Below are 15,875 nucleotides of genomic sequence, written 5' to 3' on the forward strand. Positions count from 1 at the left end.
TGTTGTTGATTGCCAACGAGGCAAAAATGACTCACAGCGACCCTATGAACAAAAGACCTGAAGCCTTTCTATAATTATCGTCCTTTCTCAAAGTTCATAAGAGTATTCAGAGGCATGTTGTTTAGGAAGTGGATGCCACTCCTGCTTACAACATATAGTCTTTACAGAACCCAAAATACTTATGTGCTCCCAGCAGAAGGTAGAAACCTGAAACTCCTCTTGGATCTCTATTCCATGGCATTTCTTTAGATGCTTAGCTGTATCAAAAGCAAGGAAGTAAGTGACACTGGAGAATTTTTAAGGTGTAGAAAGTAGCATTGACACCCCTCTCAATTTGGTAATCTCACTAAGCCTCAGCTTGCTCTTCTCTGACTTCTAACCTATGTTTGAGGGAATTAGACAATGAGGAAGAGCGAAGGCCATCTGCCTTCCTAGAAGGTCACCACTTTTGTGATAATTCAAAGCTCCCGCAGGATTCGTATCCACCCTCAGGATCGGTATCCTCTACACTACAGGGGTGCCCACCCCCTGCCTCCCCACCAGTATGAAATCCTCACCTGGGCAGGGGGGAGGGGGGGGAGGGGCAGGCAGAGGCTGAGTTCAGTCTGCACAGTAGCAATTGTGGCCATGGGCGTGAAGATGAGCATCTGTGCCCTTGTACTTGAACATATTTATACACTGTGTCAATCCATCTTGTTGGGGGGTCTTCCTCTTTGCTGACCCTTGACCTTCCCAAAAAGCATGCTATCTTTTTTTCTGAACAATCTTATGTACCTTGCCAGATCCTGCACCATCCTCCTAATTGTTTGCCTGAAAAGTAGATCCACAGGGCGTGAAGCTCAGTTCTTGGTTTAGGGGCAGTTAAGCGCCCTATAGTCTAAGGAGATATTCTATCTAAACGCAGAATAGGCAACTCTATAGACAGGAAGTAGTGATTAGTGATTGCCTAGCTTTGCGGGAGGGTTTAAAAGCAAATGAGAAATAACTGCTAAGGGTTTTTTTTTTTGGGGGGGTGGTGGTGTAAACAATATATGTTCTATAATGTATTATTTAATAACACGAGATATATTCAAGTTAAAGATTAATCCCTATTTCGAGACTGTCTCTATCTTGTTACTAAAATGGGCTTTCTTTTACAAAATGATGTTAAGTAGTGAAGTTTTTTCCCCCTCGTAGCAACAATGAAAATCTTAATTTGTTAGTCTTCTAAGATTAGTTTTTGGAAGCAGGAGTGACATCCACTTCCTAAATAACATGGTTCCGAAAACTCTATGAACTTTGATAAATGTCGATAGTTGTAGAGGGGATTCAGGCCTTTTGTTCATAGGGTCGCTATGAGTCGTGCTTGACTCGAAGGCAATCAACAACAAGATTACTTTTGAAATATTACCTGATCCACCAATTTAAAAGGTGGGGAGGCCACAGCAGTGTTTGTGGTTTTAAGTGAAAGAGGAAAGAGATTTAAAAGGCGGAGCCTAGCTCGAACAGCTTACTTTACATCGCCCTGTGCTAAGTGCAGCCAGAAGCGATTCCTGTCTCCGCCCAGAAGGCGAGTAGACGCCGGCCCGAAACTTCCCAGTGATCAGGTAGAGAGATACCAAGATATGGTCTCAAATTGCATGTCCGCATTCCGAGATTCGGTTGATTACTGGTGCTAGTTCAACGCAGGGTCACTATTTTACTTTCAGAGCTAAGCGAAGCCCGAAAGCCAGAGAGGACACAGACGCGAACGTACGTACAGAAAGCACTAGCAGAGGGACCTGCACCAGCCGGGGGAGCTCCCTGACAGCTCCGAGAATCTCGGAGTCTCTCGCGATAGAGAAGACCAGTTTCCGGAAGAGGTCCCTTGGAAGAAGCGTGGCAGTTTCCTGCGCCGGTCAACGCTGAACACCTGTAATCATGCAGTCAGATGATGTAAGTCTCCTCCCGTTCTGTCGCCACCTGGGAGTTTCTTTTCGCTTAGCTACCTTGTTTTGTCTCGCGCTCCGTCGGATCCTAGGCTTCCAGAATCGGTGTTTTCGAACGTTGGGCTCGAGAGTTTTCAGGGAACTCCAGTCCGGGGGGGCCAGCTTGTGGACAGGGCCACCTCAATCTTGGGGTCGACATGTCCAGTCCTACTTCCATGTCTACCAAAGAAAGATTTAGTGCATACTGTATGGTCTTTTTGGGGGGGGGGGTACTAAGTGGTGTGACGGGTAGGTAGGAGGGGATTTGATTTAAGACTTAAAATTAAGGATTCCGATAGTCCACACACATTATTCTTTAGTCTGTTTTTCCTGTGTTACGATTTCTGTTGTTTTACTTTCACCTCACTGCCCAAGGCTTAATTTCTGGAGCATTCTAAATTAATCTATATAACTATGTTGAAAAACTGTTGGGTGCTTACAGTGTCCTAGTCACTGTGGGAATCACTGTAGGTTACAACTGGCAAGCCCCTGCCTTCCTAGAATATTTTCGTGGGAGGAAGAAAGAACAAGTAGATCAAGTGATTGCACGGAGTAATAAGTGATGAGAAAAGTAATGAGGTAGCGTTTCATTGAGAGGAACCACTTGAGGTCTAGATAGGTGACATTTTAGGTATTTTACATAATATACACATAAGTATGTATGTACATATGTATGTATTTGTTTGAAGGAAAAATTATTAATCCAAGCATTAGGAACAAAAGCTACCAGGATCAGAATTGAGAGGAAAATGAAGGATCAGAATTGAGAGGAAAATGAGAGACAGACACCAGTGTGACAGTTATGTGTCATATGACTCAGGGACCTTATGAACATTAGATCTGAACCTTGCCCTGTGCCATTGCCATCCTCACCATCTCCAGCAGCCTCCAGCGTCTGTGTCGATTCATCTTGTTGCCGACGTCTCTCTCTCTGATCCGCCACCTTTGCTCACATGTCTCCTTCCAAGGACTGGCCTCTCCTGACAACATTGTAGGAATCAAAGGGAGGACGTTGAGATTGGACACATGGATCAGAGCAAAATGTAGAGTCATTTAGGAAATTTTTTTTTGAAGGATTTAAACACAATGTTTAGTGTTTGGCTGCTAACAGAAAGGTTCGTGGTTTGAATCTCCTGAGACTCAGCAGGAAAAGTCCGCTTTTAAGATATACAGCCTTGGAACCCAATGACTCTGTTCTGTAGTAGCACTGTGAACTGGGATTGACTCAACAGGAATGGGTTTGTGGTTTTGTTAACCGTGGAAGAAATCTGATTTATGTATGTGGAAAATTCTTTAGTTGCTTTGTGAATGATTTTTGAAATGGAGTAAGACGGGAAAACAAAGAGATAATGCTGTGTTGGAAAATAATGATCGCTTTGTGTAGTTGTTTAATTTCTTCAAGTGTGACTCATAGCAACCCTAAGAGCCCACACACCTGAACCCTGTTCTGTGCCATCTTCATCATATGTGATATAGTTGAACCCAGTGTTGCAGTCACCTTGTCAGTCTGTCTTGGTGGGGGTCTTACTCTATTTCACTCAGCCTCCACCTTTCCAAGCATGATGTGTGAGGAGTGGAAATGGTTAAAAATTAATGGGGTTTCCTTCTGTTTTATCACTAACCAATAAGATTTACTGATGGAGTAAGTGAAGAAGAGAGAGACCAAGGGGTTTTTGTGTTTAAATTGTTCAGTCTTTCTCATTGCCATTGAGTTAGAATAAACTCGTAACTAAGCATCCAGTGGGTTTTCAGAAGCTTTAAATCCCATGAGAGGGGGTTGCCCATCTTTCTCCCATGGAACAGCTGGTGGATTCAAAGCATTTGTCTTCCCATTGGCATCACAACTGTTCAAATGGAGCTCTCAGGTCAACACTCTTCAAAAAGAATATTCTGTTCTTTTTTCACTATTTAATACCTCAATAAATAGTTACGTGGTGGTTTTCTTTATTGAGCTAGTGAAGAATGAAGGGGAAAAAAGTATTCTTTTTTGAGGGGTCAGGATTTAAAACTTCTTTTGGACATGCTGGGGGGTTTTGTGCCTTTTAGACATCTAAGTAGAGATGTCAAGGGGCCTCCTGCTCAGAAAGAGTCTTCCTGGAAGATGACAATTTTGGAGTCATAAGCTTAAAGATGATATTTGAAGCCACAAAACTGAGGCAGTCTCCTATTATGATTTATAGCCTCCGAATTCTGAGGGAGAGTCATGAGTAAGAACTGGTGCAGTAGTAGTGAGTTTACATTTTTAAAAGAAGAATAGAGAGAAGATCTCTAGCTCAAACCCTAAGACATTGCAGCATTTAGAATTGAGGCAAAAGATGAAACCAACAGAGGAGAATGGAAAGAATATTGGTGGTGATGGAATGTAGGGCCTGGGGGATCTCAGAAGACAGTTGATCAAAAATTAGCACTGGTGAGCCAACAGAAGGTGGATGTTACTGAACAACATCATTCATAACATGCAAGTGATATCTTACTGAAAATTTAAAAAAAAAAAATTGGCTAGCACAGTATATCAACAGGGAACTATCAGAAATGGGAGATAGACTCAGAAGACACCGTGGATAGGCAACATCATGATAGATGGAGAAAAGACAGAAGGGCAGTGATTTTATCTTTCTTGGATCCACAGTCATCATCCTTGGTACTAGCAGTTAAGAAATCAGAAGATTTCATTGCTGGTGTCAGATGGATTTTGGCTGAAAGCAGAGCATACCAGAAGGATGTCTGTTTTTCTTTTCTTGACTGTAGAAAGGCATTTGACTGTGTGGATCATAACAAGTTGTGGCTAACATTGAGAAGGAGAATCCCAGAATGATGAGGCTGTTGTGTGAACAGAGTGAAGAAACACTGCATGGTTTAAAATTGGGAAAGGTGTGCAGCAGAGCTGTATACTTTTTTCCATACCTATTCAATCTGTATGCTGAGCAAATAATTTCAGAAACTGGACGTTAGAGAGAGATGAGTATCAGCAGGATTGCAGGAAGACACATCAACAACCTATTACATAGCTAACACAGCCTTGCAGAAAGAGAAGAGGACTTGAAACACTTGCTGCAGGAGATTAGAACTGCAGCTTCAGTATGGGTTAAATCTCAGCATCAAAAAATAAAAATCTTTATCACTGGGCCAATAGGCAACATCACGATAGATGGAGAAAAGACTGAAGTCAGTGATTTCATCTTGCTTGGATCCACAGTCAACATCCTTGGTACCAGCAGTTAAGAAATCAAATGATGAGTCCCATTGGGAAAATCAGCTCTCAGGGACCTCTCCAAAGTGCTAAGGTGCAGTGATGTCAGGTTAAAGACTAAGATGTACCTGATTCAAGCTTGGTCTTTTCAATTACTTGCTATGCATCAGAAATTTGGACAATAAATAAGGATGAGAAGAAGAATTGATGCCTTTGGGTGGTAGTATTGGAGAAGAGTACTGAATATTCTGTAGAGTATCAGAAAAAAACAAAACAACCCAACAAAATCTGTCTTTTGGAAGTGCAACCAGTTTGTTTCTTGGAAGCAAGAATAGTGAAATTGTCTCACGTACTTTAGACATACTGCTAGGAGGGACCAGTCCTTGGAGGAGGACATCATACTTGAAAAGGTGGAGGGTCAACAAAAGAGAGAAAGACCTCGAGGAGGTGATTGACAGTGACTATTGGGCTCAAGTATATTAGAGACGGTGGGGATGGCAGAAGATAGGGCAAGGTGCAGATCTGTTTTTCATAGGATCAAAGTCGACTCAAAGGCTTCTGACAACCACCACAGTCATCTTGGATTTGGCATTATGGAGGACAAAAGTGGCTATTACAAGCAGTTTCAGTTAGTAGGGCGGTAGTGAACAGCATGCATATAGCTAGCCACGGCAGTTTTCATAGGCACCTGGAAGTAGGCTTGTGCCACTCAGGGACCATCTCATTAGCATGCATAAGTCTTAATCTGACTTTTCCCAGTTTTCCTCTTAGCCTTCTTCCTACCATCCTCCACATACACATCCTATAAAATTCCCAAGTTTTATTTTATTCTTTTATACTTTCTTTTCCCCCTAAACTACTTGAAAGCATTTTCTGTTTCTGCAAAGCCACTCACTCAGAGGTTCTCGTGCTCTTAGTAGGTGTAGCATTTGGGCTGCTACTTAATGATTGTCTGCTTTCATAGATCTTTTCCTAACTAGATAGGTACACTTTCTTATGGATTTTACTTTTCTTCATTCAGCAAATACTTGAATCTGAAAACTTGAAGGACTTGGCAGATAGTAGTGCTGTGCATCAGTTAAATTCACAAAAAGTGCTGAGTGAAAATAAACCACATTGGTCAATTTCCTTGCCCTCCATAAAATCACATAGATAATATACATATTCAATAAGAAAGTTAGAAAACATTTTGGTTAAAGATAATACTAGGAATGGATACTGTTGCTAAATAGAATATAGACAAAACTGGGAAAATATGAAATGCTGGCACAGTTTTATCTGGGTAAGGAGATCTGGTGGCCTTGTGGCAAAATGCTGTATTGCCATCCTGAAGGCACTCAAATTCAAATCCACCAGCTGGTCCTGAGAAGGATGGGTAGTCTCCTCCCCTGTGATTAGCTGCCTCGGAAAACCCATCAGAGGGTCAGCTGTGGGTCTCTTCTGACTTGATGGTACATAATAACAACAGGGTTATGGTTATTGTTAATTTGTCCTTTTCATTTTCTACAGAAATCTATTGTGTAAAGAAATCAAGTGAGACTACAAAATTTCTTCCACCTCTTTTCTTTTTAAATATTTTTTTAATTTTTTATACTGCTTTATTTATAAGTTTGAATACATTGTTTTTCACACTGGATCTTTCTCATTTCCTTCACACCCACCCCCCATTAAATTGTAAGACCCTATGATTACCTTCCCCTAGCTTTCCCCCTCTGCTTCCACCCCTCCTTGGATCCTCATCCTCATTCCACAATAATGGTTTTAGAGAGAATTTGTCCTTATGGGACTGAGTAAAAAGTTCCTCCCAGCTATTAATTCCTCAGAGGCTCTTTTACTTAAAGGAGGTCACTACCCTCAGGCATTGTTATTTTTGGATTAAAATGCCATTCTTGGGATTAGAACAATTAAAATGGTTTTTTTGTGTTTGCAGGTTATCTGGGATACACTAGGAAACAAGCAATTTTGTTCTTTCAAAATAAGGTGAGTCTGGATTTATACCTCAGAGATTCCTTCTGCTGTCTTCTTGATAACTGATCCATTCTATAATCTCTGCATCTTTCCTCCTACTCTAGAACGAAGACTCAAGGCTTTTGTAGAAATGAATACAACTTGACTGGACTGTGTAATCGGTCATCCTGTCCCTTGGCAAACAGTCAGTATGCCACTATCAAAGAGGAGAAAGGTAATTCCCTAGTTTGGGCTTCCATGGTAATTGCTCACCAGTTCCTAAAAGGCTGGCTTTAGTTTCTCCATGTATAACACTGAGATTTTTACCCTCTCCTGCAGGACAGTGCTTCCTGTATATGAAGGTCATAGAACGAGCAGCTTTCCCAAGACGTCTCTGGGAAAGGGTAAGACTTGGGATATAAAGTTATAGTGACTATGGGTCAAGAACAAAAATTTCTTCACATCGTGCTCTCTTTTCCCTAGTCATATTCAGATTGAGTTTTGGAACTATTCTCATCAAGCCCTTGATCAGGTGTCACTGATGGTAAAGACTTAATAGGTTATTTATTCTTGCCCTTCAAGCTTCCTTTTTGTGTTTGGTAGGTCAAGCTCAATAAAAACTATGAGAAAGCATTGGAGCAAATAGATGAAAATCTGATTTACTGGCCACGTTTTCTTCGGCACAAGTGCAAGCAGAGATTCACCAAGATCACTCAGTATCTAATTAGAATACGAAAACTTACACTAAAGCGACAGTAAGTATAAAATGGTTTATATTATTTGATTTTTTTTTAGTCTGTCCACATTACAGAGCTGATTTATGTAACTTCTAATAATAATGCTTTCTATTAGAATCACTTTTGTTTAATCTTTTATATCAGTCCTAAGCAAAAAGATCATTAGTGATTCAGTCCTAGAATATTTGCCTTCCATTCAAGAGATCAGTTTAGCTTTTTAGCTAGTGTTTCTCATGTGCAGTCACCACATCTGTCATTGGAGGTTTGTGTCTTGCTGTGATGCTAAAAAGGGCTGAGTGGAGTTTCAAAAGACCTAGTGATCTACTTCTGAAAGATCCACTATTAAAAACACTGTGGATCACAATAGTCCAGTTCATGGACTTCGTGCAGGATCCTGAAGAGTCTTCTTTCATCATGGATAGGTTTCCATTAGTTGGGGGCCTACTCGACCACAGAGATTAAGAAGCTTGATCTTAGTTTAATATAGCAGTCTTTGGTTTTTCAAAATTTAAAACTGTCTTGCATAGCTTGATTATATCTTCCCTTTTTAAAAATCTGCTTCAGAAATTCTTTATAAATCGTAAGGAAATCTTTGAGATGTGAAAATGACCTTAACAATGTGAATAGACAGGAATGCAAGAACTGTACTTTGGATTCACTGAAAACTAGTCTTAAAAAGTAATATACACTTCATAGAGTTAATACCTTGTTAAAGAGAATTAGACCTTAATAACTTATTTTTCCAGAAAATGCTGACTTAATAGACCCTAATTCTTATTGTTGTTGTTTGTTGTTATGTGCCATCAAGTCGCTTGCAACTCATAGCGACCCTATGTACAACATCTGTAAACTCTGCTCTGTCCTGTGCCAATTGCACTGTTTCTGACACTCTCATTACCCCAGTCACTGAATCAATCCACTGTATAGAGGACCTTCCCCTCCTGTGCTGTCCCTCTACCCTACCAAGCATGATGTCCCTGTCTAAGGACCAGTCCCTCCTTACAACATGTCCAGAGTGTGTTAGATGGAGCCCCAGAATCCTTGCCTCCAGGGAGCTGCCCGGTTTAACCCTTTCCAGGATGAATCTGTTTGTTTTCCTAGCAATCCATGGTACTGTCTAATTCTTAGTAGATGCTAATAACTTTTTTCAGAAAATGCTAAAATTTGTCTTTAACAAAAAAAATTCCTTTTTCTTAGTTCATTAGTGCATTAATCTCAGGAGAATAAAATGATCTTTGAAGTCTCATACTGCCTAAAGAGAACAAAAATTTACCTATATCTCTGTGTATCTGGCTTGAGTATTAATTTATAAAAATTTATAAATTTATAAAAATTCTTTAGTATAATCTTGCCATTTTTTGAGCTGAGCCTTGTAATACCAATTCTAATCTTTTGTCTTTAAATATATTTGGATTTCCTAATAATGTGTTTTATTTCCCATAGGAAGAAACTTGTTCCTTTGAGTAAGAAGGTAGAAAGGAGGGAAAAAAGAAGAGAGGTAACGTAACCCAATGCATAGCTTTTGCATTTGTGCACAAGGATGACTGATTCTTGGGGCAGATCTCATGATGCAGCCTCAGTCACTATTGTTTCTGAACTTCCAGATCCTAGCACAGGACTGGGGAACGTTTTGTTCTGTGACGTGTAAGGATGCCATAAGTCTGAGCTGGCTAGACAGCAGGAATGGTGGTGGTTAACAGCTGCTTAAGACATCTGAGCTTATTCCTATTTTAAGATTATAACTTAGAGTGCAAGTTAAAATACGGCATTTCAGTAATAAGGTACAGCAAGAAGGCAAAACAAATCTTTAAGAGGTCTACAGTCCCTTGTCTGAAATTTATGATGTGGTATGTTTCACAACACTAAACGAAAATTTTTAAGTCTTTAAATAGGCTCATGCCATTTCAAATTGTATTTTGCCACTGATTTGAGTTTTTTTAATTTTGAAATTGCTAGTAAAGATTTATAGATTCCATTTTAATCTGTAATTTTTTCCTTCAGGAAGTTATGGGGAAAGTTTTATTATTAGAAATGAATAGTGAAGGTAATCATTCTACTGTTCATTGAAAATTAGTTAGGTACCTCCCACCTTTGCCCTAGCAAGGAGTCAGTTCTCTGAAGTATCTTCCTGATGGCAGCTTCCCTGGTAGCACAGTGGTTAAAGTGTTTACCCTCCAACTGAAAAGATTGGTAGCTTGAACCTAAGCTGCTTAATGAGAGAGAGATCTGGAATTCTGCTTTTGTAAAGGTGCATAGCCTTGGGAACCCTATGTGAGGCCAGTTCTGTGTTGACTCAGTAGCTACAGGTTTTAACTCACTGTACCTCATTCACACTCGGTGAATTTACTGCTTTACTACCCCAGCAGTCTGTTCTTTCAGAGAGTTCATGTTTTTGCCTACTTCTCATTCAAACATTGAATGATCATTTCTCACATACTATCAAAATTACCTTTAATATATTATTTGATACCTTTGTTCTCATTAATAACATAGAGTACCTCATCTCAAATTTATTCCATCTGTTGTTTCCAAACATTTTTGATCACTCTCCCCATCAATAAAGCTTTCTAATAGGTACTCCCTAGTGTAAATATCACCTAAGAAGTGCATGTACACTTTTCTAATATAGTTACTATTGTATGATTATATTAGGATGTAGTTACTTGTGGTATATTAAATGAAGGTGTGGTTTGGTTGGTTCTTAGCTTCTTAAAGTACAAATTTGTTATTAAGGACTAGAATAGTTAATCAATATCTCTGAAATTCAGAGAAGTACATTGTTGATTATTAGTATTAAGTACTTTTCAATGAAATTCTGTTTTTAGCAAATGCCTTTGAAGCCCTGTGAAAAATCTAGACATGAAAGAGTAGACAGGAACATTCTGCATGCAAGTTTTAAAGTTTTAATGTGTGTAATTGTAGCTTTTATAGGAGACACAGATTTTCAGCAACAGCATCATATAAATGTAATTACAGTCAAACAACTTTTACCAAGTTGTTTTAAAAACAGTTAACATGTTGCATTTCTCTTAAAGTGTATTCTCAAAACTTTTGCTAAGCTATAAACTAGTGGCAGCCATTTACCATCTTTGTAAAAATAATTTTTTTGTGAACATCTTTGGTGCCACATGCATGGCTTATCCGTCAGGTCTACAGCTTATTTAAATACTATGCCATTTGGAATGGTGGTAGTTTCAGTAAACTCAGAGGTGCCTCAAACAAAGATCTGGACATCTGAATCCAAAAAAATCAGCCATGGAGACCCTGTGGAGCGCAACTTGTGGAGGCTCCCCAGGGCCATAGTAGACTTGCCTAGCTAAATGATGTCCTACTTTGAATTAGAAAGTGAGACCATAACTTTCAATCTGTGAATGTCCTTTTTTCAGAAATTTTTTTAATTGATAGGTTCCCAGAAAGGCTTGTGAGGTGAAGAAGCATGAAAATAGCAAGAGGGAAAAAAAGGATGACATCTTACACAAATTTGGCCATTTCTTCTTTTGGCTAAAAAACGAGTATTGATGAATCAAATGGGTTTCTCTCTTTTTTTAATAGGAAAAGGCATTAATAGCTGCCCAGTTGGACAATGCCATTGAAAAGGAACTACTGGAAAGATTGAAGCAAGATACGGTGAGAAAGTGAAGGGTTTGTGGGTACAAATGTTAATTTTTTAGGCAGTGGTACCATGCTAGGAAATATTCTGGTGGCCTAATCTGTAGGGAGTTGCTCTGCTAACCTTTACGTCCTCCTTTTAGGTCATTCATATTTAAGTACATAAAGTGCTTTAAAGTTACTCTTGATTCTCTCTGTTCCTAAATGCATCACTTGTGGAGTGCTATATGAAAGCCAGAATTTTATTCCTTACCCTAGGCATCTCATATTTTAAGAAGTATTGCATCACAGTTTCCTTTTCATCAGCAGAATCACCTTTGTCCTAGTCTGGGTTTTATAAATCCCTAAATTTTAGTGCTCTTGTTCCATCCTCATAAAAGTTACTTGTTTGATATGAATCACTGATAATTTAAATGTCAAAGGCCTTTTAAAGACACTGCTACCATAGGCTTAAATATAGAAATACTACTACTCATCATATTATCCTTTCTCACTTAAACACTGAAGAGGGGGGAAGCATCAGGCAACAGAACCTCCAAATTTGGCTAAAGCCAGTTTGTATTTGTTTTATTCAGTATGGCGATATCTACAACTTCCCCATTCATGCTTTCGACAACGCCCTGGAACAGCAGGAGGCAGAGAGTGACTCTTCAGAGGCTGAGGAAGAAGATGATGATGATGAAGTAAGCCTTTTTTTGTTTTCTAGACCTGTTTTAATATGATTAAAGGATGGAAAATCAGCTAGAGTTTCCTGACAATAAAGAATTATTTGGTGATTTCATTCTATCATGTGACTAATATTTGGGTCAGTAAAATGAATGATTGCTTTTTCTCAATGCTCAACCAATAGACTAGTTAGACATTGACACCTGTACTTACTGGTATCTAGAATTGTGTTTATTGGTTATAAACAGTTATTTTCATGAAGTGACAAGTGAAAAATCCTCCTTAGCTACGTATACCACTAAGGCACATACTGAAATTTACACTGAGTTTAATCTTTCTCTTAAATGGGCAAAGTATTTAAATAGTGGTTTTAGAAAAAAAGGCTAATTTAGTAAGTAGGTCTTTAACCGTATGGTCCAATTGGGCTAAACTCTTTGTAAAATGTTTTTAATTACCTTTGAGTTGTATATACTAGGAATTATTTGTAAATTCCATCTTATATACCATTTAGTCATTTAAAATGAAGACATTTGCTACTTAAATAAGATGTGAGAGTTGTTTGATAACTAAAAATGTCTCAATTCACAAATACTTGATTTTGGAATAACTAAATTTGGGTCGAGGACTGCAGCCTTCAATATGGACTGAGGCTCAATGTCAAGAAGACAAAAATTCTCACCACTGGACCAATCAGTAGCATCAGGATGGATGACGAAGAGATTGAGATGGTTCACAGCTTCAGTTTGCTCAGCTCCACGGTCAACACTCTTGGCACCAGTAGCCAGGAAATCAAAAAACGTATTGCGATGGGAAAGTCTGCTGTTAGGGACCTCTCTAAAGTACTCAAGAGCAGCGGTGTCTCTCTGGAGACTAAGGTCTGCCTGATACAGGCCATGGTCTTTGCAATCACTTGTTATGCATCAGAGAGTTGGACAGTGACTAGGGAGGATAGAAGGAGGATTGATGCCTTTGAGCTGTGGTGCTGGAGAAGAGTATTGAATGTACCATGGACTGCCAAGAAAACAAACAGATTCATTCTAGAGAGGGTTAAACCAGGCTGCTCCTTGGAGGCAAGGATTCTGGGGCTTCGTCTGACATACTTTGGACATGTTGCCAGGATGTCCTTGGAGAAGGACATCATGCTTGGGAGGGTGGAGGGACAGCGCAGGAGGGGAAGACCCTCTGTGAGGTGGACTGATTCAGTGACTGGGATAATCGGGATGGGTGTGTCAGAGGCAATGCGATTGGCACAGGATAGAGCACGGTTTAGGGCTGTTGTACATAGGGTCGCTATGAGTCGCAAACGACTCGACGGCACATAACAACAACAACAACAACAAATTTGGGTTGCTTAGCCAGTAGACTCTGACTCTGATCATATACATACTTATCAGAGAATAAAACTAGATGTCTCAAGGGAGCTCTGGTGACCTAGTGGCCAGGAGCTGCGCTGCAATCCTGAAGGTGCACGGTTCAAATCCACAAGATCCTCTGCTGGAGAAGGAGGGGGCACTGTCCTCCTGTGCCAGTCAGATCTAACTCCAAAAACCAAACCTAGATGTCTCACTTGTTATGTTTTACCTTAGGATGAAGGACAAAGAGAATTTGTAGAAGATTATGAAGTGGATGAAAGTGACATAAGTGACTTTGAGGTGAGCTTTTTGGGTAAAGTTCCTCTGACTTTCAGAAAAAATTGAGGGTTTCTGAACATTCTGTTCTAAATTGAGAGAACATTCAAGTGAGTTGGGGACTTTATTTACCATTCTTTTCCTCATTTTTTCTCTCTTTTCTGCAAACTAGGATATGGATAAACTGGATGCCAGTAGTGATGAAGATGAGGAAGAGAAATCTTCCAGTGAGGAAGAGGAGAAGGCCTTTAATGCTAAACACAAAGGCAAAACACCTCTGAAAGGACCTCCACTGAGAAAACGAGCCTATGTAGAAATTGAGTATGAACAGGAAACAGAGCCCACAGCCAAAGTCAGAACCACGTGATTTCTAAACAGGATCGAACATTTTTTATTTTCATTTTGGTATCTTAAACCTATGTCCAGTTTTTGCTTTTTCATACTATTTTTAACACTATTTATGCCAATTTTTGAGGGCCAAGAAATATGGAAAGGAAGTATAAAGGAATGTCTTAAATTGTGAGCAGAGTATTTTTTACAGTATTTTTGACATGTGATATAGTAATACCTTGAGCTCAAGAAGCTTAACAGCTTGAGGTGGGGAAGAGGTTGTGGTTGTAAATACTTCTAAATTTGATGGGTAACCCAGTGTTTCCTTAGTGGATGTCATGTCTGCGTCCCCACCCCTCCCAATTTAAAAATTTCCCTATTATTGTGGGAAATAAAGGAAATAAAGAAAAGGAGTGAACTTTAAAGTTTTGATGTGAAAAATACCTTTATTTATAAATTATGCCAGTTATACAGTCTGAGATAGAAGAAATTTCTTTAATCTTCAGGTAAAATACAAATCTTTAGTTCCATCATAGTGAGTGCCTTCAGAAGCCTGCTGCACTTTTCTGATACAGTTCACCACCTTGCCGTCTTCACAGCTTTGAGGTATTTTGGCCAACAGACCCTGAAACATAAAACCAAACAATCTTGATTTCCACCTTCCCTCCCCAATTTGTTTGTTTGTTTCTCCTCCTGTATTACTTTTCTAAAGTGGTATCACCTATCCTAGCATGCTTGGGAAATGTTCTGCTGATTCATGCAAAGTATCTTAAATATCTATAAAGAGTAGGAATTAGAAATCCAAAATGTAAAGAATACTCCTCACCATTTCTCAATCTGAAAGAATTGAACAAATTCAAACCTCAAGTTGTAATACTGAAGGATTCTATGTGCAAAAACTGGGATAATGCAGGAAGCAAGAAAAGAAGATGAAAGAAATAGACACTGACTCACTGTACCAAAAAGAACTGGTTGACACAAATATTTCAGAAAGTAGCATATGCTTAAAAAACAATAGGACTTGAAGGAAGCTGTCTAAGCTGTACTGGAAACACTTGTGAAAAAATAAAGGTCTCAAGAATTGATGGAATACTAATTGAAGTATTTCAGGAAATGGAGGCAGCCTTGGATATGCTCACCAGTTTATGCTGTGAAATTTGAAGACTAAGATCTGTATTTCTTCCTATTCCTAAAAAATAACATCATCCAACAGAGTGTAGAAATTCCTGAACAATATCACATGCAAGTAAAATCTTGCTGTTACCTAAACAGAACAAAAGAACACTCCATGGATTAAAATCAAGAGAGAGGTGTAGCAGTACCATATTCTACATAGCTTATGCAATCTTTATGCTGACAAATCAATCAAGAATCTGGGCTCCATGAAGAGCCCAAGCATCCTGATGTGTCATCAGGACTGAAGGAAGACTCATCAACAGGTTTCCTTTTGCAGCTGATACAGTCTTGCTTGATGAAAGTGAACACTTCAAAGACTAAGCCTTCAATATGGATTATAACTCAGTATCAAGAAAAAAATCTTCACCACAGAACTAGCAGGCAACATGACAGATGCAGAAAAGACTAAAAGTGTCAAGGATTTCGTTTTACTTATATCCATATAAACACCCATGATAGCAGCAGTCAATAAATCTAAACACATGTTGCATTGGGAAAATCTGCCACATGCTGATAAGCAACAACGTCATTTTAAAAACTAAAATCCAACACCCTTTCCTGATTAAAGCACTCAACAAAATAGGATTAGAGGGGAATTTCTTCAACATAGTAAAAAGTATGAAAACCCAAGAGCCAACATTGTTCT

The 15,875-nt window shown here is 39.2% G+C and overlaps 2 protein-coding genes across 2 annotated transcripts in view; one reads left to right on the forward strand and one right to left on the reverse strand.

Moving 5' to 3' along the window:
• The first annotated feature begins 1,899 nt into the window (after positions 1-1,899).
• Positions 1,900-14,090, forward strand: MAK16 (MAK16 homolog (S. cerevisiae)). Its single transcript, XM_006901572.1, has 10 exons — positions 1,900-1,914; positions 7,067-7,116; positions 7,209-7,318; positions 7,423-7,487; positions 7,687-7,838; positions 9,264-9,318; positions 11,373-11,447; positions 12,005-12,112; positions 13,682-13,747; positions 13,896-14,090. Exons 1-10 carry the CDS (start codon positions 1,900-1,902, stop codon positions 14,088-14,090), a joined length of 891 nt encoding a protein of 296 aa, XP_006901634.1.
• Positions 14,091-14,555: 465 nt separating this feature from the next.
• Positions 14,556-15,875, reverse strand: part of TTI2 (TELO2 interacting protein 2) — a 28,536-nt gene continuing 27,216 nt past the window's right edge. Inside the window, exon 7 of the mRNA XM_006901574.1 lies at positions 14,556-14,678. Coding sequence (XP_006901636.1) covers positions 14,556-14,678 — 123 coding nt within the window. The remainder of the gene's footprint in view (positions 14,679-15,875) is intronic.

Source organism: Elephantulus edwardii, unplaced genomic scaffold, assembly GCF_000299155.1.
Source record: "Elephantulus edwardii isolate Elephantulus edwardi_28Jun2011 unplaced genomic scaffold, EleEdw1.0 scaffold00334, whole genome shotgun sequence".
NCBI classification, from domain to species: Eukaryota; Metazoa; Chordata; class Mammalia; order Macroscelidea; family Macroscelididae; genus Elephantulus; species Elephantulus edwardii.